The sequence below is a fragment of the Toxotes jaculatrix genome, chromosome 12 (genome assembly GCF_017976425.1).
Source record: "Toxotes jaculatrix isolate fToxJac2 chromosome 12, fToxJac2.pri, whole genome shotgun sequence".
NCBI lineage: Eukaryota > Metazoa > Chordata > Actinopteri > Toxotidae > Toxotes > Toxotes jaculatrix.
This window is the reverse complement of record NC_054405.1, coordinates 6,858,488-6,878,904: the sequence shown is the minus strand read 5'-3', so window position 1 is coordinate 6,878,904 and position 20,417 is coordinate 6,858,488. Positions and strand designations below refer to the sequence as shown.

At 40.6% G+C, this 20,417-nt stretch overlaps 1 protein-coding gene across 2 annotated transcripts in view; it reads left to right on the top strand.

The window, feature by feature from the left end:
- Positions 1 to 4,149: 4,149 nt before the first annotated feature.
- The window catches only part of cltca (clathrin, heavy chain a (Hc)), a 30,450-nt gene continuing 14,182 nt past the window's right edge, over positions 4,150 to 20,417 (top strand). The window contains exons 1-7 of one of the 2 annotated variants that reach the window (XM_041051937.1): positions 4,150 to 4,444; positions 12,922 to 13,129; positions 13,576 to 13,578; positions 16,857 to 17,125; positions 17,222 to 17,383; positions 17,489 to 17,602; positions 17,839 to 18,012. In XM_041051937.1, the coding sequence (XP_040907871.1) occupies positions 4,403 to 4,444; positions 12,922 to 13,129; positions 13,576 to 13,578; positions 16,857 to 17,125; positions 17,222 to 17,383; positions 17,489 to 17,602; positions 17,839 to 18,012 (972 nt within the window). In that variant the 5' untranslated portion in view covers positions 4,150 to 4,402. The remainder of the gene's footprint in view (positions 4,445 to 12,921; positions 13,130 to 13,575; positions 13,579 to 16,856; positions 17,126 to 17,221; positions 17,384 to 17,488; positions 17,603 to 17,838; positions 18,013 to 20,417) is intronic. The other variant, XM_041051938.1, reaches the window with a different exon arrangement.

Here is a 20,417-nt window from a genome sequence, read left to right as displayed (position 1 = left end):
CATTCTGATAAAAACATGAGAGTAGTGATTCACAGTTCAACATACAAAACAGACGAATTACAAAGAAAGGAGGATGAAGGAGGAATGAATCAAACCATTACTGACTGACATATCTGTTTTACCTGAAAGGTTCCATGAAGCCATAGCTCATCTGGTAACAACATACTGGGGATGAGGTTCTTAACTGTTAACTAAGCTGAGAGTCAAGATGTTCAACTCCAGTGAGCTTTTCTGGGGGCTCAAACCTGAAAGCAGACAAAATAATAAACCACCAACAGGACAGCAGTCCAGTCCAGTTATATGTATTCATTATCCACTGACATTCCTGGTAAACACTTTTTTTTTATCATGCAAACTGGAAAATATGCTCCACATTGTTACTTATTAAGAATTTCTGACCAAATACAAGTTGTAACAACCCAAAAGCATAAACTGCACCTTCCACCACATACTCACACATGGCATGACCTCTCACCTACTCGTGTCTCCCATAACCTCTGGCAGTGAGAATATATGCACGTCTGTATGAACAAATAGGTTTTATGTTGAGAAGTGAAAACTACCACTCGTAAAAAAAACAAAACAAAACACCCCTTTATAGTTTATTTGTTGGGTTTCCACCCACCCAGTTATCCACCCAGCACTGTCAGTGTGTGACTCTGTGTGCACATGGCACTGCATATTCAGGATGCTCTACAACAGTTTCTTAACTATCAGTTTTCTATTTCAGAGCCCTCCAGCAGTTTTTCTGTCTTTCAGGAGTTTAACTTGTTTTTGGGTGCATAACATCTAGTGAAGTGCTGTGAATCTTAAAGGATAAGTCTACATCCTTTAAGACAAATATGTCTTCAAACAATGCTCACATGTCAAAATGCACACTGAAAAAAGCCTTCCCTCTGTTCATGCTGGCAGTGAAGAGATCACACACAGTTCCACTCTAAGGGACGGGGGACAAAATCCACAGTCCTACACCGGTGAAACAGCAGATAGGCAGTGATTTCCCCATCTTTAACACTGGGATTACATTAGGAAACGATCAATGCCAGTCCATTATACGGAGAAGGAATGATTACAGCGACCAATAATTCTTTCAATATAAATAAGAGTTTGAGATCACTGCATTAAGACAGACTTTAAAAAAAAAAAAGAACTTACCTTTTAAATTGCACTTAGAGCTTTTGATAATTGTGACACTCGTCTAGAGGAAACACCTCAGTCCACTAGATGGCAACAAAATCCAAACAAAAAAAATATCTGCGTCAAAAACAGTTTATATTTGTTATTTGATGGTATTCTAGTATTTATGACTAGTCAATGTGTACAGTAAATGTACAGGTTTGACCTCCCTATTGTAGGTTTTGAATCCTGGGATTAGGGCAGCAGACTCATATATTTAACCAAAATACAAAGACAACAACAGGCCCAAAATTTTCCTTAGCTTTAAGATTATTTGACTTTACTTGATTATTTCACTCATTAGACTGGTATGTGTAACCAGTGACAAACTATTCTTTCTCCTGCTGCTTTAAGGGAGCAAAGGCCCACACGCAGTCAATTAGTAACTTCACCTCAGCTGGTGTTCAAAGGTCAGACTATAATATGCTGCATGTCACTGAAGAGTAATTTTACAAATGAAGTGACAACATGGTAATTTGTCAAAGAATGATTTTACATCTTGAATTTCATTTAGTCAGATATAGCTTAACGTAGCACATGGACAACTTTTTAATAAGCTGTGGCATTACCATCCTCAAGGGACAGCTCAGAGTCAGCTCACTCTGAGCTGAAAGAGCTTTAAGGTGCTAAATGTCAGACAAAAAGAGAAATAAAATGCATCCAGTATGTTTATGTGATGACATTCTCCAAACCTCTGCCTTCTTAAAGTGGAGAAGACGGATAGACAGAGAAAGAGGAGAGGGAGAAGGCTGAAGACGCAATAGGGATTCTATGGGACTTTTCAATCCTGGTTCCGGATCTAAGTGTCAGCCCCGTTCAGTCATCCCTGATGGGATCCTCCCAGCCACAGGAAGACACAGAGCTCCCATCTGTGCCTAAATCCTTGCCAAAGCGCTAGAGTGTACTAGCGGTCAAAAATCTGTAAAGTAGACAGTTACCTTTTTGTAAGCTTCATCCTATTTGCTACACACATCTCAAGTCCAAGCGTGGCTGTGCTCTTCTGTTGACCTCACTTGACTTTTCACGGAGCTGCAGGGTATAACCTACAGTAAAGAGAGATAGGGGCATCATATTAGAGAGTCTACAGGGAAAGACAAGGGCAAAGGCTGTAGAACTACCGTCGCTGCCCTTCGTTTTGCATGGAGCCTGAGGCTAGTTTCAGCCTCAGTGGGCCTGTGTGGCATCCTTGCAGAGAGTCCGAAGGCCACTCTTTTATCATGACACACATCGCTTCTCTGTGAGTGTCTGTGTCTTGTGTTTCCTTGTTCTATGAATCCATGGCAACAGCTGCGTGAATGGTCCATTCAGGACCCCTTCACCCTCTGCCTCTGAAAATATAGATCAGTAAACAAATTGCATAGTTGGTCAAAAAATGATGGTGATTTTCTAATTAAATATTTAATATTCTGGAATAACATTAATTTAACATTACTAAAATGATGTAAACACATGCTTATAATGCATAAATTCTTTTTGGACCATTTTTGTAAATTCTATGCCCTACCCCCAACACTTCCCCTTAACATCGGATTGGGAAATGTTTCAGTTTTTTTTTTTCAGCAGCTTTGGCCAGCAGAGCCTTCTGGGTGGATCGCAATCCAGATGTTGTCTGGTAGATTCCGATTTTCTTGGAATGATGCTCTAGTGACAGAAAATAACAAAAGTATCAACAACATCAGGGGAGAATTTCAACACCATTTCTAGCCCAACTCAGCAGCATTGAATTTATGAAACCAACTTGATTTGTTGTCAGATGACCATCACTTTGATACAACCTTTATTAAATAAGGGTTTGTTTTCTACATTATCTCTATATTATGGTGTCCTCCCTGGGAGAAGTCTGAGGATCTCCCTGCCTTCCTCAGGCATCATCATCTTCAGATACTATGCACTAACTTTTCTTCAGGAGCCATAACTGCTGGCTCAACAGAATGGGATCTCTGCTAAGAGGTCAGTTCATTTGAAAGATGACTTTCCCAGCATTCAGTTTTACATTGAGCAATACGGTTACATCCTCTGCCAACAGAAATTGTGGATGTAAAAAAAGGGAAATGATCACTGGGGTGCACACTCCACCCAGCAGATATTGCATGATGGTGAACAAAACACACAACTCCTGCAGACAGACTTTGATGAAGATGTCAGTAATATATATCCTACAAATGTAATTTCTCTGAGCACCTGAGGCATCATTATATTTTGCTTTGCTTGCAAGCTTTGAATGCCGTAATAGGTGGTACAGGACTACTGTGTCAGCATGAATCTGTCTACTTATCTACTTGTGTCATGAGAAACAATAAATGCTACAGTATATGTAGTTGCATGTGTATTATGTACATTCAAATGGTCTGTCACTGACATTTTGAAAGCAGCATGTGTCCAGATCATCAGTGTAAATGAAAGTTCGTCCCTTTAAAGTGGAACATGCTGAATACATAGCATATTTACAAGTAATATGTGATAAAAGGCAGTTAAATCAAGGACATACAATGGGGTCCGAAAATCTCAGAAAAATCAATGGGAAAGTCAACTCAGATTTATGGAGATCACTATAAGTGATCATGTGATAAGAAAAAAAAACTGTATGTAAATACAATAACTGATGAATAGATGCTTGTTGCGTTCAATAAAAAGTTGAATTTCTGACTTTTGTTAGGAGTGATCTGATTGGCTCAGAGGAACAAGTGTACAACGCGTAGGAATGACGTTCATTTACAAATGCGAATGATGTGGCAAAAATCAAAGGGCGAGTAGAAAGAAGTAGTTCCACTTTTACATTTAATCTTATAGACTTTATATGGAAGTCTGGTGTCGCTGCTTGGTATTTCAAAGGCATTATTGAACATGGTAAAAATCAATCAAGAAATAGTAATTATATACGGCATAATGTACTTTTAAAAAAAAGTGACTCGGTATTCATCCGCCTTGTTGAGTGCACTTCCATTTCCGGGATGTTTTCTCTGCTGACCAACCTCCACCGCCATTGCAGGTCCAGGGAGTCGGTGTAGTGGCAGTTAGTCGTTAGCTAGGGGAAGCCCGCAAGTAAACAGTGAAGGGACGAATAAAAAGTACTATCACGCCGACAGCACGTTTTAAACAAGGCTTATAATCAATTCAATTGGACTTTAGAATAGAGGCTCCCTGGCTGTCCGGCTAGGATCTGAGAGAAGAAACCGTAGTTTGTTAGCATTAGAAGAAACCGGAGGAGAGTGAGAGAGGAACCGCCATGGCTCAGATCCTGCCTATTCGCTTTCAGGAGCACCTGCAGGTATGTGGATGAATGAATGGTTAAATTGTTAAGTAAAGTTTGTCTTTCAGTGGCAGTTAGTGCGAGATTCTCCATGGCTCCGTGGACTTTTCAAAGTCTAACAAGCTAACTTAGCTTTCGGAAGCTATGCTAACTAGCTTGGCAGGGTGGATGACGTTTATCTTAGTTAGCATCTAGCCTTCTTGCTAACACTTTGACTAGCCACCCTTGTTCATGATGTTAATGACGAAGGTCTGCAATACAAAACCAGAAGTTATATAAATATTGCCATCGAGTCTTAATCAGAAACGCTGTGTTAGCTTGGCCGATTCTTATATATATATATCGACCACTAAAACGTTCTCAGTGAAGAATTCATTTTCTCGGAGTACGTACTGCTATACTACAAATGCCCACTGTCAGTGTTGCGAGAAGGCTGATTGTTAGAACAACTGTTAATGTAGTACTTACTATCTTATTTCGTGTACTGACATTATTGAAGCTTATTCTCCACACCACTTGCCACCGCACTGTAACGCAACAGCTAAATAAAAGTGAAAATATTTTAACTTTCCACTTGAGTTATTAGGATGGCGTTGACATGCCTTAAAATATACATCGTCCCATTACTTTGAAAGTGATTATCGACCCCAGGAGACTGTCACGTTGGTAGGTTGTAGAAATGGTCATGTGGTGTGTTGGCTTGTCAGATAGCTATCCGACTACCCATGTTGAATGACTTAGCCAAAGTTGGCCGAGGTTCAAACATTCACTGAGAATGACTTCTGTTTAATTCTGTCTCTGTTGTCTGAAACGCAAACCCTTCGCTTGATTTGGCAGCAGTGAAGGTGGTATCACATATTTCTGTGCTACCAGATAAACAGGTGTTTTCCGTGATCTGAACTGTGCTTGCTTCTTGGTTTAAATGGCCACACCTTTACTATAACCTCAATAAAGCTGCATGGTAGTTGGGTACAGGAGGTGGAACATGCTTCTGGTTTCAGTTTGGAGTGCTGACTTTCAAGATGTAATGAATAAATCATTAGTGACTTTTGGTGTTTTCAGTCAAGCTTCAAATTAGAAATGTGATCTGCCTACCTCTTAATTTGAAGAAAATCATTTGTTTATTTGGTCTTTGTATTTGTTTTGTAGCCTGACCTTTCAGGAGAGCACAAAAAGCTTTGTGCGTCACAGCATAATGAGAAAGATGTATTTGGGCCTAAAATGTTGACAGTTTACTTATGACCTGAGTTGTTCTTGTTGTTTCTCTTGTTTTCCTTAATACTGCTGTTTTGACACTGATTCCTGAAGAGGGGTCAGAGGTCAAGGTCAGTGCCATTGTAGCTGACTATGACTTTCATGTCAGTGTCTTGCTCAGCAGTGTGGATGTTTCATTCCAGGTCTCCTGGTCTTAAAGAAGCTATCAATCTGTTTACAGATGTTAGTAGAATAGCACGGAGCAGTATGGTGCTGTTTTTCTTTAAATCAGGTGGATGCTGTCCTCAGATTCTTTCATTTGTTTTTGATTAAAACAAAAAAAGTCACAATTCCTCAAAAATGCACTAAAGTCACAATGCATCTCAGAACTCTGTATTATTTCCATCTTAGTTTATGTGAAAGAAGTTGATGAGTTAATATGTAGGCCTATCAGAAGAGATTGTATGGGGGCTGAACTTCACAAAGCTATGCAAAGGTCTTTTGTGCATAGAGTTGCAATGAAATTATTATGGAATGATTTTCGACTTCTTTGTTAAGTCCTCTTGATTGCAGGAGTGGGAGTGAAAAGAGAGCTATACAGAAGTGGTGAATTACAGTGCATACTGTGCATTACAGTTGAAATAATATTTAATGTTCAGCTGAAGGAAAGATCTATGCAATCATGCACTAACACAACATCTTAGCAGCAAAATAACACTCAGAGTTTTTGCATTTGACTGTAAGATTGAATTCAAGGAACCAGAATATATCACATGGAGCTTAGAGCAGCTTCTTGTCATTCACAGATGCTATATTTTACTTTTATGCACATATTTGCATAATAATACAGTAGCTTGTTGCATTTTATTCAGATTGCTTACTGTCCTGCACTGTGGTACTCAGTGATATGAACTGCCAAGCTGTGAGTAAAGCGTGCTTTCACAGATTTATGTCATTGGCACGTCACAAGGTCATTTTGCGTCAACTCCCAAGGGATATTCAGCAACTATCACTTATGCATGACCTGCATATGCTGTTTCATGCATGTTTCACAGCATATGTAACTTGAACAGATCATGCAGAAAATGGGCGATAGATAATATGACCTAAAATATGCATCACGACAAATTGTCACATTTACCTCCATAATGCCAATTGTGTTTTCTTTTTTTGTGGTGGCTTATTTCTGATTTGTCCTGAAGTTTGTTCTGAAGAGTCTGTGCATCAGTCTTGTTGGCTGTCAGTTTATACTTTAAGATGTTGGCATTACTCCTCACAAGAGCACAAGGGAGTAGGAAGTAGGTTTGGTTATTGGTACAATAGAGTCTTATGATCATGGGATGATCCAAACTGATACGAGTTGATGGTCTCTGATATGGTGCTGTCATGATTTCTCACAAATTTAGAACAGTATGCAGGCTTTAACATAACATAACATTAAAAGTTTTGAAATTTTGCTCTAATAGCCTGATGTGATAAGATCATAACAATAGCTTTATCATTTAACAATTTAGATTTCTCATGGGCCTCACCTAGCATCAAATCCCTCTTGAAGCTGTCCATCTTTGTATGTAATTTCTCTCTCTCTCTCTCTCTCTCTCTCTCTCTCTCTCTCTCTCTCTCTCTCTCTCTCCCTCCCCCTCCCCCTCCCCCCCTTCTCCTTCCCTAGCTTTCCCTTGAGCTCTGCAGTTGTGTATTCTCTGTCATCCGGTCAACTTGCATAGCTTGCATTTTTATATATCATCCATTTATATAGTGTAGTGTAGACTCCAGTTAAAGAACTTTAATAGCTTAAGTGTGAAGTAAAATGCAAGTATCTTGGCATCTCATATCTTTTCTCAAACCACATAGTAGACGCACTCGAGGTTGTCATGCACTCCACTTTGTATACTTGTCCTGGGTGTAGGAATGGGTGTCAGTAGGATTTTATCAGTTCTGGTCTATGTCAGGACAGCTTTACACAAAGAAAAATAGCTTAACATCAGGCAAACTAAAAACATCAACATCTGTCAATTAAATGAATGAATGAATGAATGAATGAATAACATTCAGCAGCACCCACTCCATAGGAACTTATTGGTGTTATAGTTCTGACCTCTCAGGAAGCAGTATTGATTTTAAGACTGGTTTTCAGTTTCTATCCTTACCCAGAAGTTGTCTGTAATCTTTAAAAATGGGTTTTGTTGATATAATAACAACATGGTTCCCATTATTTAAAAATGCTTCCCTTTCACATAGTATTTATGAAAAGGGGTTCACAAGCCTGGTTTTATTTCCAGTGAAGATTTGTGGAGGGAAAACCAAGGGCTTTAACTTATCAAATGGTGTGTTAATTCAGCACAGTATTTCACATCTGATTCCATAATTACAGGTTGAAACACTATTAATTTACTTTCTGTACATACATGGATGTTTGCTAAGTAAACACTAAGTAATCGTTTATTTTTACAAAACATGTCATCAGTTAATCTCCTGGTTAAAGCAAAACACCCACCAAGAGCCTTTTTTTTTAAATGTATAATATGTAGTTTACATTTTGGAGGCAGGGCTCTCCTAATGTGTCACAAAATTTACAGATTTGCACAGAATGGAAATGTGGGGGAAAAGAGAAATATGTCATTATCATGTTCATTCAAATAAATGTTGCTGGTTGCTTTAAATTAGATGTTTGTGGTCTGAGAAAGGATTGAGTTCCCCAAATACACTTAAAAGATGGGACTTAGGCTGGCAGACTAAATGCATGTACTTCAGATTTATTTTCAGTGGTATTTGACTGTAAATTTTATCCATTCGTGGCACACACACTTGTGTCTCTGCTTTTCTGGGTGGGAAGGGCATTAGTTTATTGTGTCATGCTCTTTTGAGTATCACCTTACAAGGTTTGCATGGTAAACTTTGAACTGTGCTAGTAACTGACCAGCTGACAGCTCTCGTGACAGGCTGGTGAGGATGCAGATCTGCTGAACACTTGACATTCTGCAGCACTGTCTAAATGTAGGATAAAGCGTGCATTTGGATAAAAAGGAAACTGCTCTCCCAGAACCACCTCAGCAGAACTGGCCTGGAGTGGAGATGAACGAGCCTCAGAAATCCTTGCAATCCTTGCTTCTTTTCCCCCGTCACGTTATCAGCAAAGGCAGCACCTCTTGTTCCTCACCCCTGGGCTGGTCACATGTCCCCCACCAGTGTCACATGGTGGTGGAGGAGGCAGCACTGGGCAAGCCTGTTGTTTCAGCCCTAGTAGACAATGGGTCCCTGGTTTCCTGTTGTGGAGCACTGCAATGAAGTGCTGCAAGCCTCAGCACATTACATAGCACATCCTTCCCTGCCCTGCCTTGAACTTTACATGTGTGGGATACACACACAGCCTTTTTTTGCTGAGCAAGATGCTGCTTTCCTTTGAAGGAAGAGCATACTGGTTAAATCAACAGATGGGAGTCCCTTTGGGTGATTAGGAGTAGTCCAAATATGCTGGCTAATTCCTTACCTCTGTAGGAATTAACACAGTTTGGCATAGTTTCCATACTAGAGAGCACAGTATTTTCTGAGCTGGATGACTGTTTCTAGATCCACCCATATGGGCAAGAAAACAGTCTCACTAAGGCTAGATGATGGATCAGCTATTTGTATTGAGCAAGAGCTGCATAAAAAATTGATTTTCAGACCCATATCAGACAAGTACCTGTTATATTGCACCGGTTGCAGGGAAGCTTTCAAGGGTCCACATGTGGAAGAGAAATGCAAAGCATGACAGTTTTGCTCACTGTCTCTGGTGCAAAAATATTGCCTTGAAGAGACACTAATTTGGGACATGCCTACTATAATGTCATGTCATTGAAGACATGGTTCTGAAAGTGATTACAGTGGAGTGCGGCACAGAGTTGGAGTTAATAATTTGTCAGGGGACTAATGATAGTTATGATAGTGAATCACTATCTCTCCTGCTGGCAATTTGTTACCATTACACCAGCTAGCTGGGAGTTGGACACGTTAGCCGTTAGGTACTATAAATTGATTCTGTTCCTCCCCTTGACTTCTTTTTTTTTTATTTTTATTTTCATTTGCAGGTTTTATTTTCATTCGCAGGTCCTTTATAAACCTCTGAACACACTGATCATATTAGTTTGTTGATTATCTGAGATCATACATGATGCTCTCACTCTTCCCTCAAATATGTCCGGTCTCCTGTGTGCTCTCCTCCTGTAACCCTGTTTTTGATTAAATGTTGATGAATTGAAAGGTTTTGGGCTAGCATCTGCCCATCACAGCTTGTGCTAACTGTAAGGCTAACACAGCAGCACCAGGCCAGGGGAGGCCAGACTAAATGATTTTCCACATTGGTTGTAGCTCCACTGGTTTGACCTGCTTTCACCCAAATTCCTGCTCATTGATGTCACAGCAGCGTTTTCATAGAAAACCAGTCTGACAGACCAGACTGTGGTGTGGTTCGTCTTCCAGCACTGTAACATCTGTCTGTATTTGTTGTACTTTATTTCAAGCGACGGAGGTAACATATACATTGTGATTAGACTGTTCTTTCCTGTTTTACGAATTCTTTTCATTGTGAATGAAAGGACTTCCTTCTGATCCCAGAATAGATGACAGATGGTAGAGAGTGAGCGTTTTCTAGACATGTAAATCCTGTCCAGAACACTATTGTGTAATAACAGGGTTAACCCTCTTTGCCAGTGTAATGTGTAGACATGCCCTAGTCTGGTTTCCAGAGATTAGCGAGTTGATTTAAAGAAAGTCAGATAGTTAATTTACACAATCTTAGATCTCAGAACCACTGCATGGGGTCCTCTGATAGTGTTATAACAGACTACTTGTGCTCTTGGTGTGAATCCATCTTCAGTATGTCCATTTCAAGACAGATGGTAGCTTTTATAGTATTCTGATAAAGCAAGCTGTTGCTAGTTATTACTGAAAACAGATGTATTCAGGGTCTAAAGTATATTCTCTCTGCGGGCCCTTTCCCTTTGTCTAGTGTTTGAATAAATGTTGCCTTAGTAAACCAGGTTTCCGTACTGGACAATGGCAACGATAAGAGGCATGGAAGCTGCAGCAATGTTGCTGTATGATGTCACCCTTTGTAGCAATAAAAAAATGTCACTATGCTGAAAGCTTGCCTCAGATCAGTTTTTAGTTCTTTCCTCATATCTGGTAGTAACATTTGTTCTTTGAGGTCATTTATCACAATGTCATTGAGAGGGAGGCTGGTTACTCGTTAGTGAAAGAATGTGGCTGGGGCAGGGCTGCGGGGAGGGTGTGTCCTGTCATTGATAAAAGGTGATCCCTTTTCGTTGAGCAGTTCCTGGAACTGTGGTTTGTGTTTGCTGATTAGGACTCAACTGTGGCAAATTGTGGACAGTGGGGCCACAATTTTTCATTAGCAAGCCTTGAAATGAACACTCACTGCCAATCAAGGGGCAGTTGTGGCTCTGGCTGGCAAGCCTAATTGGCTCTTGGGCAGAGATCCAATATATGTTTACAAAACTACTCTTGACATTTGAAAATTTAAATCAGGGGGTCACAAATAATGAATCTGCTAACGTTTGTGGCTGGTTAACCTCTCCTTATGGAGCTAATGGAATTAGCTAAATGGCCTTGATTTCTTTTACGTATGTAATTTTATAATGATCAGTTATTGGTTAGCAATAGTGAGCATTTAGGTACTGCTACCTATTAAAGAGAGATTTTGTGAGATTTGTGCCTCTGCAGATGTACATGTAATTTCTACTGTGCTGCTTTTCTTGTGTTGAAAAATATTTTTGCTGGTTATTTTTTTCATTTTGCCAGCCATTGGCAGATAGACCAAAAAGCTCATTTTGGACCCTGGCTGTAAATAATTAAACAACATTTGTACAACTGTGGTTTAATACTGATATGTTGTGCAAGTAGAGGAAGTTGCAACATCGATACGTGGCCTATGGGAAATGTTTCTGGTAGTTTCATTTCCTTCAGGCTTACTTCACAACCACGTTGCAATTTGCAGTCGGTTAGCGGGAAGACACTGGAGTTATTTGTATCCTGATTGTATTTTGTCGTGTGCCATGTACTGTGTTATTGCTAACATTTGATTTGTGGTACTTGTATATTAAAGTTGTTACCATGATACATAATTTGTTCTTGTGAAGCGTCTTGACACTTCTGCCCTTAGCTGTTCTGGCATAGTCATCCAGTGTGGCTGCCCTCAGTAGGTAGTGCTGTGTCAGAGTTTGTGTGAGGCACGCAAGATGCCCTGTTTCCAGCCTTGGCAGTAAACTGGGCTGCAGGGCTTGGCGGTGTTATGTGCTGCAACGCAGTTCACCTATAGTCTCAGGCTTTTCAGGCAGGTTAAACCTCTTTACATCCTGTATCCCATTGTTTGTTGTGCTGCATCATTAGCGAGTCTGAGAATGTGAGACAACACTCCTGAACTTTTGTATTCTTTCTTTGGTTGATTGTGCTTCTCTCTGGACTGAGATTAGCATTTCATGTTATTCAACTTAAGATCACACAACATGGATAGATAGATGGACTATTAATCCCAAAAAGGGAAATTTCACCAAAGCACCAGTGATTGTCAGGTCAGGTTTCATGGCAAAATTGTCTTCAAGCAGGAACAGTTGTACACGTAGTCTTGGCAAACTGCATCTGAACCAAATACAATAAGTAGTGGTAGTCAGTCTGCTGTGTGACTGTGTTGTTGTGTAATATGGTTGTAGTTTCCTCTTTGGCCCATGCTTTAAGAACTTGGCGCTGGATGAGCTCTCCACCCAGCCCATCTCTCTAACTGTTGTGATGAGCTCCATGTGTCCAAAGAGCTGCTCAGAGTCAGGAGTGGTGACCTCATTGGCTGGCTGTGGTAGTGCAAAGTAGCTGAGTGGAGAGACAGAGCTTTCTTATTGGACACTATTGTTGTTTGGACAGCACCAGGTATTTTAATTAATTTGACTGTCATGATTTCTATGCCCGATGATAACAAGGTAACTGGAGCTCTCCTGCCTCTGACACTCGCTGCAACACTTGAATGTCACTTCCTGTTGTCTGACAGCTAAGTTTATTTCTTTCCCCTTTACTTTGCCACATGGTTGGCCTAGTTCCTCTTGGGAAATACTGCACTAATTTGAAGTGCAATTGAAATAAACTACCTCTTCTTAAATGGCAGCCTTGAAGGGGATATTGTTTGAACATGAATGTCATCTCAATGTTGTCATAGATTATCTTTGCAAATTATGTCTTTTTTTTAACTGCATCTTTTTGTAGACCATATCTGTTCAACCTAACTTTCCTCCTGTTTTTTTCCCCTTTTCTTATAGCTCCAAAATTTAGGGATCAATCCGGCCAACATAGGCTTCAGCACCCTCACCATGGAGTCGGACAAGTTCATCTGTGTCCGGGAGAAGGTTGGCGAGCAGACTCAGGTGGTGATCATTGACATGGCCGACCCCAATACACCGATACGCAGGCCCATCTCAGCTGACAGCGCCATAATGAATCCAGCCAGCAAGGTCATTGCACTTAAAGGTATGGCAGTGTATTGGTATTACAGAAGCCACATTTCTCTTAATCAGTGTAGGTATTACCAGAGAAAAAGAGAGCAAGCACAACATTATATTACTTCAATGTTATATTGTAATTAACCCCCTGTAAGTGATCTGCAGCATTCAGTTCTGACATGTTTGTTCAATACAGCAACATTTTCCATTGAGTAATTAAGAGTATTTAAAACTGTTTTTCATCTATTTATGTCCATACACATCCAGCTATTTTAGTTTTTCCACTATGAAGTAGTTTTTACTGGCCAACATGTATGTTTTTTCCAGACATTTGTCCTGTAAATATTCAAAATAGCACATTTTTATTCTTTTTGTTCAGCATCCATGATTGCTTTGACTTTTTTGTTTTTTGTTTTTGTCTTTTCTATGTTCTTTTTTTGTTTTTTACTTTACTGCTTTCTTATGTGTTTGCAGACGGTGAGTTGAAATTTAACTACTTCATTGTGGAAGTAAAATCCTGTTTTCAAGACAGTATTTACTGACAAATTGCACACCTCCGAAATGATCCCATTCAGTATTGCCCACTGCAGTAAACAAATGAAGCATACAGACTACACTGATTAAAGTTAACATGACCTTATCTACCACTGTGTGCACTTAAAACTCAGGTTTTGGTACAGTATTCTTAAAACCTGGAAGTTAATGGCCTGGCTTTGAATATTTTCAACGTTTTAACCAATCTCTGGATAATTCTTTGGAACTTTTTCCACATCTAGGCCATAGAAAAATATTTCTTCGCAAACAGGATTTGGCTTTCACATCCTTATAGCTTGCTGGCATTCCATCATTTTTATTGTATGTACAAGTGATTTAGAACCCATTTTACATGTGGTAATACTACGGGTAAAAATGATTTCATTTTAATTCACATTTCTTCTCAATTTCCATTTTGAAATCCATGTCTTTGTCCATCTGTGTGAAGTTGTAATTACCCAGACTTGTTGTTTCACTTGTTTCCCAGCTGTGTTTCACATTTATTCATTAATTTAGTAATTTCTTACAAACATTCTCCATATGACACATTGCCTCTGTACTAAGGACTGAAGATTAGTTTTTGCTCCCACTACTGGAGATCTGTGGGAAGGCTGATGGCATCTGATAGCAGCATTGATTTGATTTCATGTGTTCCTGATGTTATATCCTTCATCCATCTGTCATAAGTAGTCCCAGATGAGGAATGAAGTAGGTCAGGAAGAGACTTTGAATAACCTGTGAATCTCACTTGTCAGGGTGTGAAACTTAGAAAACTAGGTTCAGATTGATTGGCATTAAAAGTTAAGGAGCACGTACGATTTTAGGCTGCTGTATTTCCTCAAAAAACGGTAGTTAAGAAGCCCTGTCTCCAATAACTGCGTATGGGGGTGTGACCAACACAGATAAATAAAGGCCGGCCCCCAAATACAGGCCAGGGAATAACAAAGGTGGATAAACACCTGTTTCCTGTCATTTAGTGTGCACACCAGTTAAGTATAATATACATTTCTACCACTTCGATAAATGAAAATAGACAAGCCATTGTGAACACTTTTTCTGATTGGCACAGTGGTGGTGTTTCATTCGTTCATTTGGATCCACTTTGCTTTGTCGTTCTTTAATCCTGTTCAGCTGGCTGATATGCCCGCAAATATTTTTCCAAAAAATGCCTGCCCAGAAATTAAGGATTTCTGCCCACTGTAAAGCTAGAGGGCTTTAAATCTGAAATGGTTACAGTTCAGTTTGTATGAACAGTCTAGCTGTCCTCTCCACTGAGGATGTGGTACAATGTGCAGTTATAAATTGTGTGCTGAACTTTTACAAAGTTCTAGCTCATTGCTGACAAACATGTGACACACAGACATGAGCTGCAATGAGCATTACAGTAGTAGTTGCATTACTGCACACTATGCTGCCTGGTTAAATGTTACACAGGAAACACAAAAGGTTCTTCCCTTTGGGTTTGTACTGGTTAATAATGAAAATCTTTTTCTCCAAAAATTATTTTCTTCATGCTGCAAAAAAAAAGCCACTGAAAATCAGAGTTTAAATGGGCTCCTCTTCTGGTTAGGAGAGCTCAGAAAATGCTTTCCAATAAAAACAGTTGCACTTCAGCAACTCTTTAACTTTAGCACACTCCTCACCATTCACAGCAAACATGACCTTTGTGATTACAGTGGATTTTATAACAATGTGAAAAGGACAAGGTTTCTTAACTAAGCAGGTAGCTACGGAGAGCTTCAAATTCATGTTGGCTCAGCTTGTAGTACCCGTCTCTTACTCACTAATTGTACAGCGTAGAGTCAGCGTAGACCCTTCCTCCCTCTTTCCTCTCACGCTGTCCTCCCTGCTCAGTCTACCATAATGATGTTTCTCAGCCCACCTTGTCATGTGACACAGTATCAAGCCTTGACCTTTCCATGTAACCACGTGTGAAGGATGGACCCGCTGTGCACACACACACACCTCCGACAACTGATCATTATTCAATTAAAAACTCTTATGCTTGCTCTTTAAAATTTGGCTGCTGCTGCAAGTGGTCCATTTGCCACACTGCTTATTGTTCTCTGATTCCATGGCTTAGTGATGGCTAAAAGATCTTGACGGTTGTGCTGATGCATTGGTCTTTGCTTTTTCTCACTTTGCCGATGAGTATTGAATAATGAACAAACAAGGAAGTCACACTGCTTCATAATAAAGCTTTAGCTCACTAAATTAACCCTAACTAATGAAACAAAAAAAAATTGCAGGTGAGTGAACCTTTTTTAAACATTTAGTCTCTGGTCTCGTATCCAGATGTCATAAACCATATTAATTGTAGATAATCAACCATAATCATAATTGGAAACCTTTGTGCCACTCTTGTCTAAAAGTGCCCCTCCCTCGTAATTGCGCCTCTAAATGTATGTTTAACTGTTGTACTCCACTGTTCCACTGACTATTTGGCTCAGATGCAGATGTGTTGGCCTTTTTTGTGAGTTGTTTCTTGCTTCTACCCTCTGTCTATCTTGTTTGTCTCTGTGAATGCTGTTCATTTGATGGGGTGGGCCATGTGGTCGGACATAACAATACATGACACATACTGAGTACATTTATTAAGCAGCTTTCAAGTGCTGTGGTCAGTTAAGTCAAATATTTGCCCTAAGGAAGAGCCATGCATGTATTCAGTCATTCTCTCACAGGCCACAAGGAGCACATGTAGTCCTCTTTGTCAAATTTGCTCACTGAATTGTTCATTTAAGTTAATACACACTGAAAATATCTTTCTGCCTTATTAATTTACTTATGATTCAACATGCATCTAGCATTAGGCAACTCTACAGGTATGTGTTCTTATTGGCCTGCCAATTCATAGTATGCCAGTAGCATTTAGAATAGAAAAATTGACTTGTACACACAATTTGCACAGTTACACCTTGTGTAGCCTCTCAGGAGGTCAAAATTTGAATCCTATGTATTTTTTCTCTGCCTGTCTCACTGCACTTCATACGACACAATTTCCGACTACAGCATGTATGGCATCCCCTAATCTATCAGTCATGGCGTTGTTGCTTGATGGCCTCTGTGCCATGACTACCAATATTCCAAATTTGAATCTCCCTTTTCTTAAAATTTGGTGTGTTCTCTTTTCCTATGAGTGTGTGTCTTTGCAGACATCCTGTCAGAAACTATAACATTCTTCCGGGGCCTGGGTCCTGCCCCATTTCCTCCCCCCTCTCTAGCCGCCAAAACCCTTCAGATCTTCAACATTGAGATGAAGAGCAAGATGAAGGCACACACCATGACGGACGATGTTACCTTCTGGAAGTGGATCTCCCTTAACACAGTTGCACTTGTGACTGACACTGCCGTCTACCACTGGAGCATGGAGGGTGACTCACAGCCTGTGAAAGTCTTTGACCGCCACTCCAGCCTGGCAGGCTGCCAGATCATCAACTACCGCACTGATGCCAAGCAGAAATGGCTCCTGCTCATCGGTATCTCAGCCCAGGTATTTTGCTGCTCATGTCTTCTGGTTTAATACCAAACATACTTCAGTTTACATCAGTTACATCACATTAATGTGTGCTGCTTTGTCTTTTTTCAGCAAAATCGGGTGGTGGGGGCCATGCAGCTCTACTCTGTTGACAGAAAAGTTTCTCAGCCCATCGAAGGTCATGCTGCCAGCTTTGCCCAGTTCAAGATGGAGGGAAATGCAGAGGAATCGACTTTGTTCTGCTTTGCTGTCAGAGGCCAAGCTGGAGGAAAGGTAACTGATGTTAAAGATATAATAGGGGAGACAGATGTTATTGGCTTTGTCCTTGGAAAACCTCCCACAGTCTGTTTCTCACTTACGTTTTCTCCCTTTTGACAGTTACACATCATCGAAGTGGGGACCCCACCAACTGGCAATCAGCCGTTTCCAAAGAAAGCAGTGGATGTGTTCTTCCCTCCAGAAGCCCAGAATGACTTCCCTGTGGCCATGCAGGTATGTTTCCATAGTTAATCACCTGGCTCAGGCAAAGTAGAATCAGTAGCCTAACTGATTGCTATAGTAGTTATTTGCAAGATAATAAACTGCCATTCATAGAATCCACATGAAAGGTATAAATTATACACAACATCTTTACTTGGGAAAGCAAGCGTGTTCCCTCACAATAGATGTCCCTGACTTCGTTGTGAATCAGTGGCAGAGAATGTCATTTTCTGCCTTTTCCTTTACAGATAAGCTCCAAGCAAGATGTGGTTTTCCTCATTACCAAATATGGCTACATCCACTTGTATGATCTGGAGACAGGCACCTGCATCTACATGAACCGCATCAGCGGAGAGACCATCTTTGTCACTGCTCCACATGAGGCCACCTCAGGCATCATTGGGGTCAACAGGAAGGGACAGGTAAAAATGCCAAGCAGCGCTTGCCCTGTGTGCTCAGGGAAATTACAGTGATCTTTAGCATGGCTGTTCAGTCCTGATGATTATACTAGATATTCTTCCTAACCTCTATCACGCAGCCACAGCAGAATCACATTATTTACCCTCTATGTCAACAGCAATCACGTGTCCAACAAATCTGACACAGGTTAATGAATGTAGACAAGCAAAACATCAAACATCAGTTGCACAGGGTAATAACAAGGTCTCCTTGTTTGTCTGTCGTCATCAGGCAAGCCCAGACTGTGCCAGGAAGCATTATAAATAATCCAAAGTGTAGTGTTTCACTCAGACAGAAGGGACAGGGTTGTGTCTTACTGCTTTTGTAAAGCTGAACCATAGAGGAGAACTGGATCCAGCCAGCTGATGAATAATGTTCCAGCCAGGCCACACACTGCATGAATTATTGAGTGAAGAGAGGAAAGCTGATCTGAAGCAGTGACGGATATCGCTGTATGCCGTGGTAGTGAAGTGCATATGTGTGTGTGTGTGTACACACAAACACACAGAGGCAGTGATCTGAGAGATAATACGCCACAGCCTCCCAGTGCCTCCAGTTGAGTGGGTTGGTTACCAACAATACCGGTAACGTGATAACAAGAAATACATCACTGCAATGCTTTTACTATAGATTTGTTTCAATCCACATCTGGTCAACAAGCAGCATAGAAGGGCTTGGTTAAGGAACAGTTAACCAGAAGACTGGAAACTCAGAGTGAATTTTATCATATATCACTTATGTTTTATAATATATTTGTTCCTTGTTCTTGGGAAAGCAGAATAGTGATTGATTGCATCAGAAAGGGCTGAGTATGCAGCAAAAGCTGAGAATGTGGTAATGTTGTTAGTGTTGTTGAACAGTTATTACAGTACTGAGATCAAAGTTAATGGTAAGCAAACGATCAAAAGATGAACCTTGTGAAAATAAATAACTCTGTCTCACTCAATTGCAATAACCATCAAGTTTGTGGAGTTTACTAGAAATGTATTTGCAGAACTAAATGGTGGTTAACCACAGGGTTGTGCTGATCTGGCACTGTAGTGAGGAAAAAAATCAGTGCAGTCACAACACTGATCTGCAGTGAAGTGTTAAGATGTTGAAGTCATTGACATGAACGAACATAAGCACCCTGGTCCCCCTCCAAAAACACAATGAGAGTTCCTCTGACCAGTTAGTGTCTGGTATCTACTTGAACGTTTCCATCTCTACATTGCTATTTTTCCTACACTGCTGAAACTGATCCCTGTAGCTGTCACCAAGTTGTTATTGGGAGCTATGAATTCAGCAGGACCTTTTTTGAGTTTGAGTCTGAGCATCAGGATCTGTGATACCATGACTCAGACCAGGTAGCGTGTATGCCATAGACCTGGCCTCACATTGACATGTAATTATGACAGCTGCAGAAGAAATGCTGAAAAAAAACCAGAGGAGGGAAAGGGGAGAGAGAAAGCAGCAGACCAAGAGAGGAAAAAAAGGCCCACCACCTATTAGCACATGATGTGAAATGGGAGGCACAGCCTGGTGCCCTCAATCCTCTTAGTGCTGGTCCTCTCATCCAGTCAAATCTCCACCTTATCTTTCACGTCATCAGCATGACAGAGACCTTTGATGTCTGTCCTGCAATTTTACTATTCTCTGTGTGTGTTTGTGTCTGGGCGAGTGTACCACTTGATACTACAGCTCATGTGTCTTCTGAAACCTGGTGCTCTCTTGTTAAGACGAGTTGTGCTGGCAGGTTGGTCTCTTTTTTCCACCGTGCTCCAGTCGTTGTATTTAAATGGCAAAATACACTTTGAATAGTGTGAGAAACTGGAGGGGTTCAGTAAATATGTTTACAGCTTTGTATTTTGTCAGTCGAGTATTGACCCTAGTCAAGGCTTGGGTCAGTGTCCAGTTCTTGCTAATTTTCATTCACATTTTTCTTTTTGTGGTCATCCCTGAATTTAATGTTGGCCTTTTCATCTCTTCTGCATTGTCCCACCTCACCTACGTACTGAGTAGAACACTGAATCTCTACTTACAGATCTATTTTTCTGTCCATTTTGTTATTCCAACTACCTCCAATTAGTCCACCCACATTATAGTAAATAAGTGACCCTGCTTCAGCGACAGGAAGAATGAGGCCTATTCACTCGTGTTAAAAGCTGGGCCACTGACCTGCTGGTCTTGTTTGTAGAGGGGCCAACACTGGCAGTCTTTCTCCTTCGACCCCTCCCCTTTCCTCCATCCTGCTCTTTCATTCGGCCCGCTCTCCTTTCTTTCTCTCTGTTGCCAGACCGCTCACAAAAGCCATGCGTTACACTGACCCACTAATAGTACATTTGCATTCAGCAGCCACAACCCCAGGCCAGACAGACTGGAGTTTAAT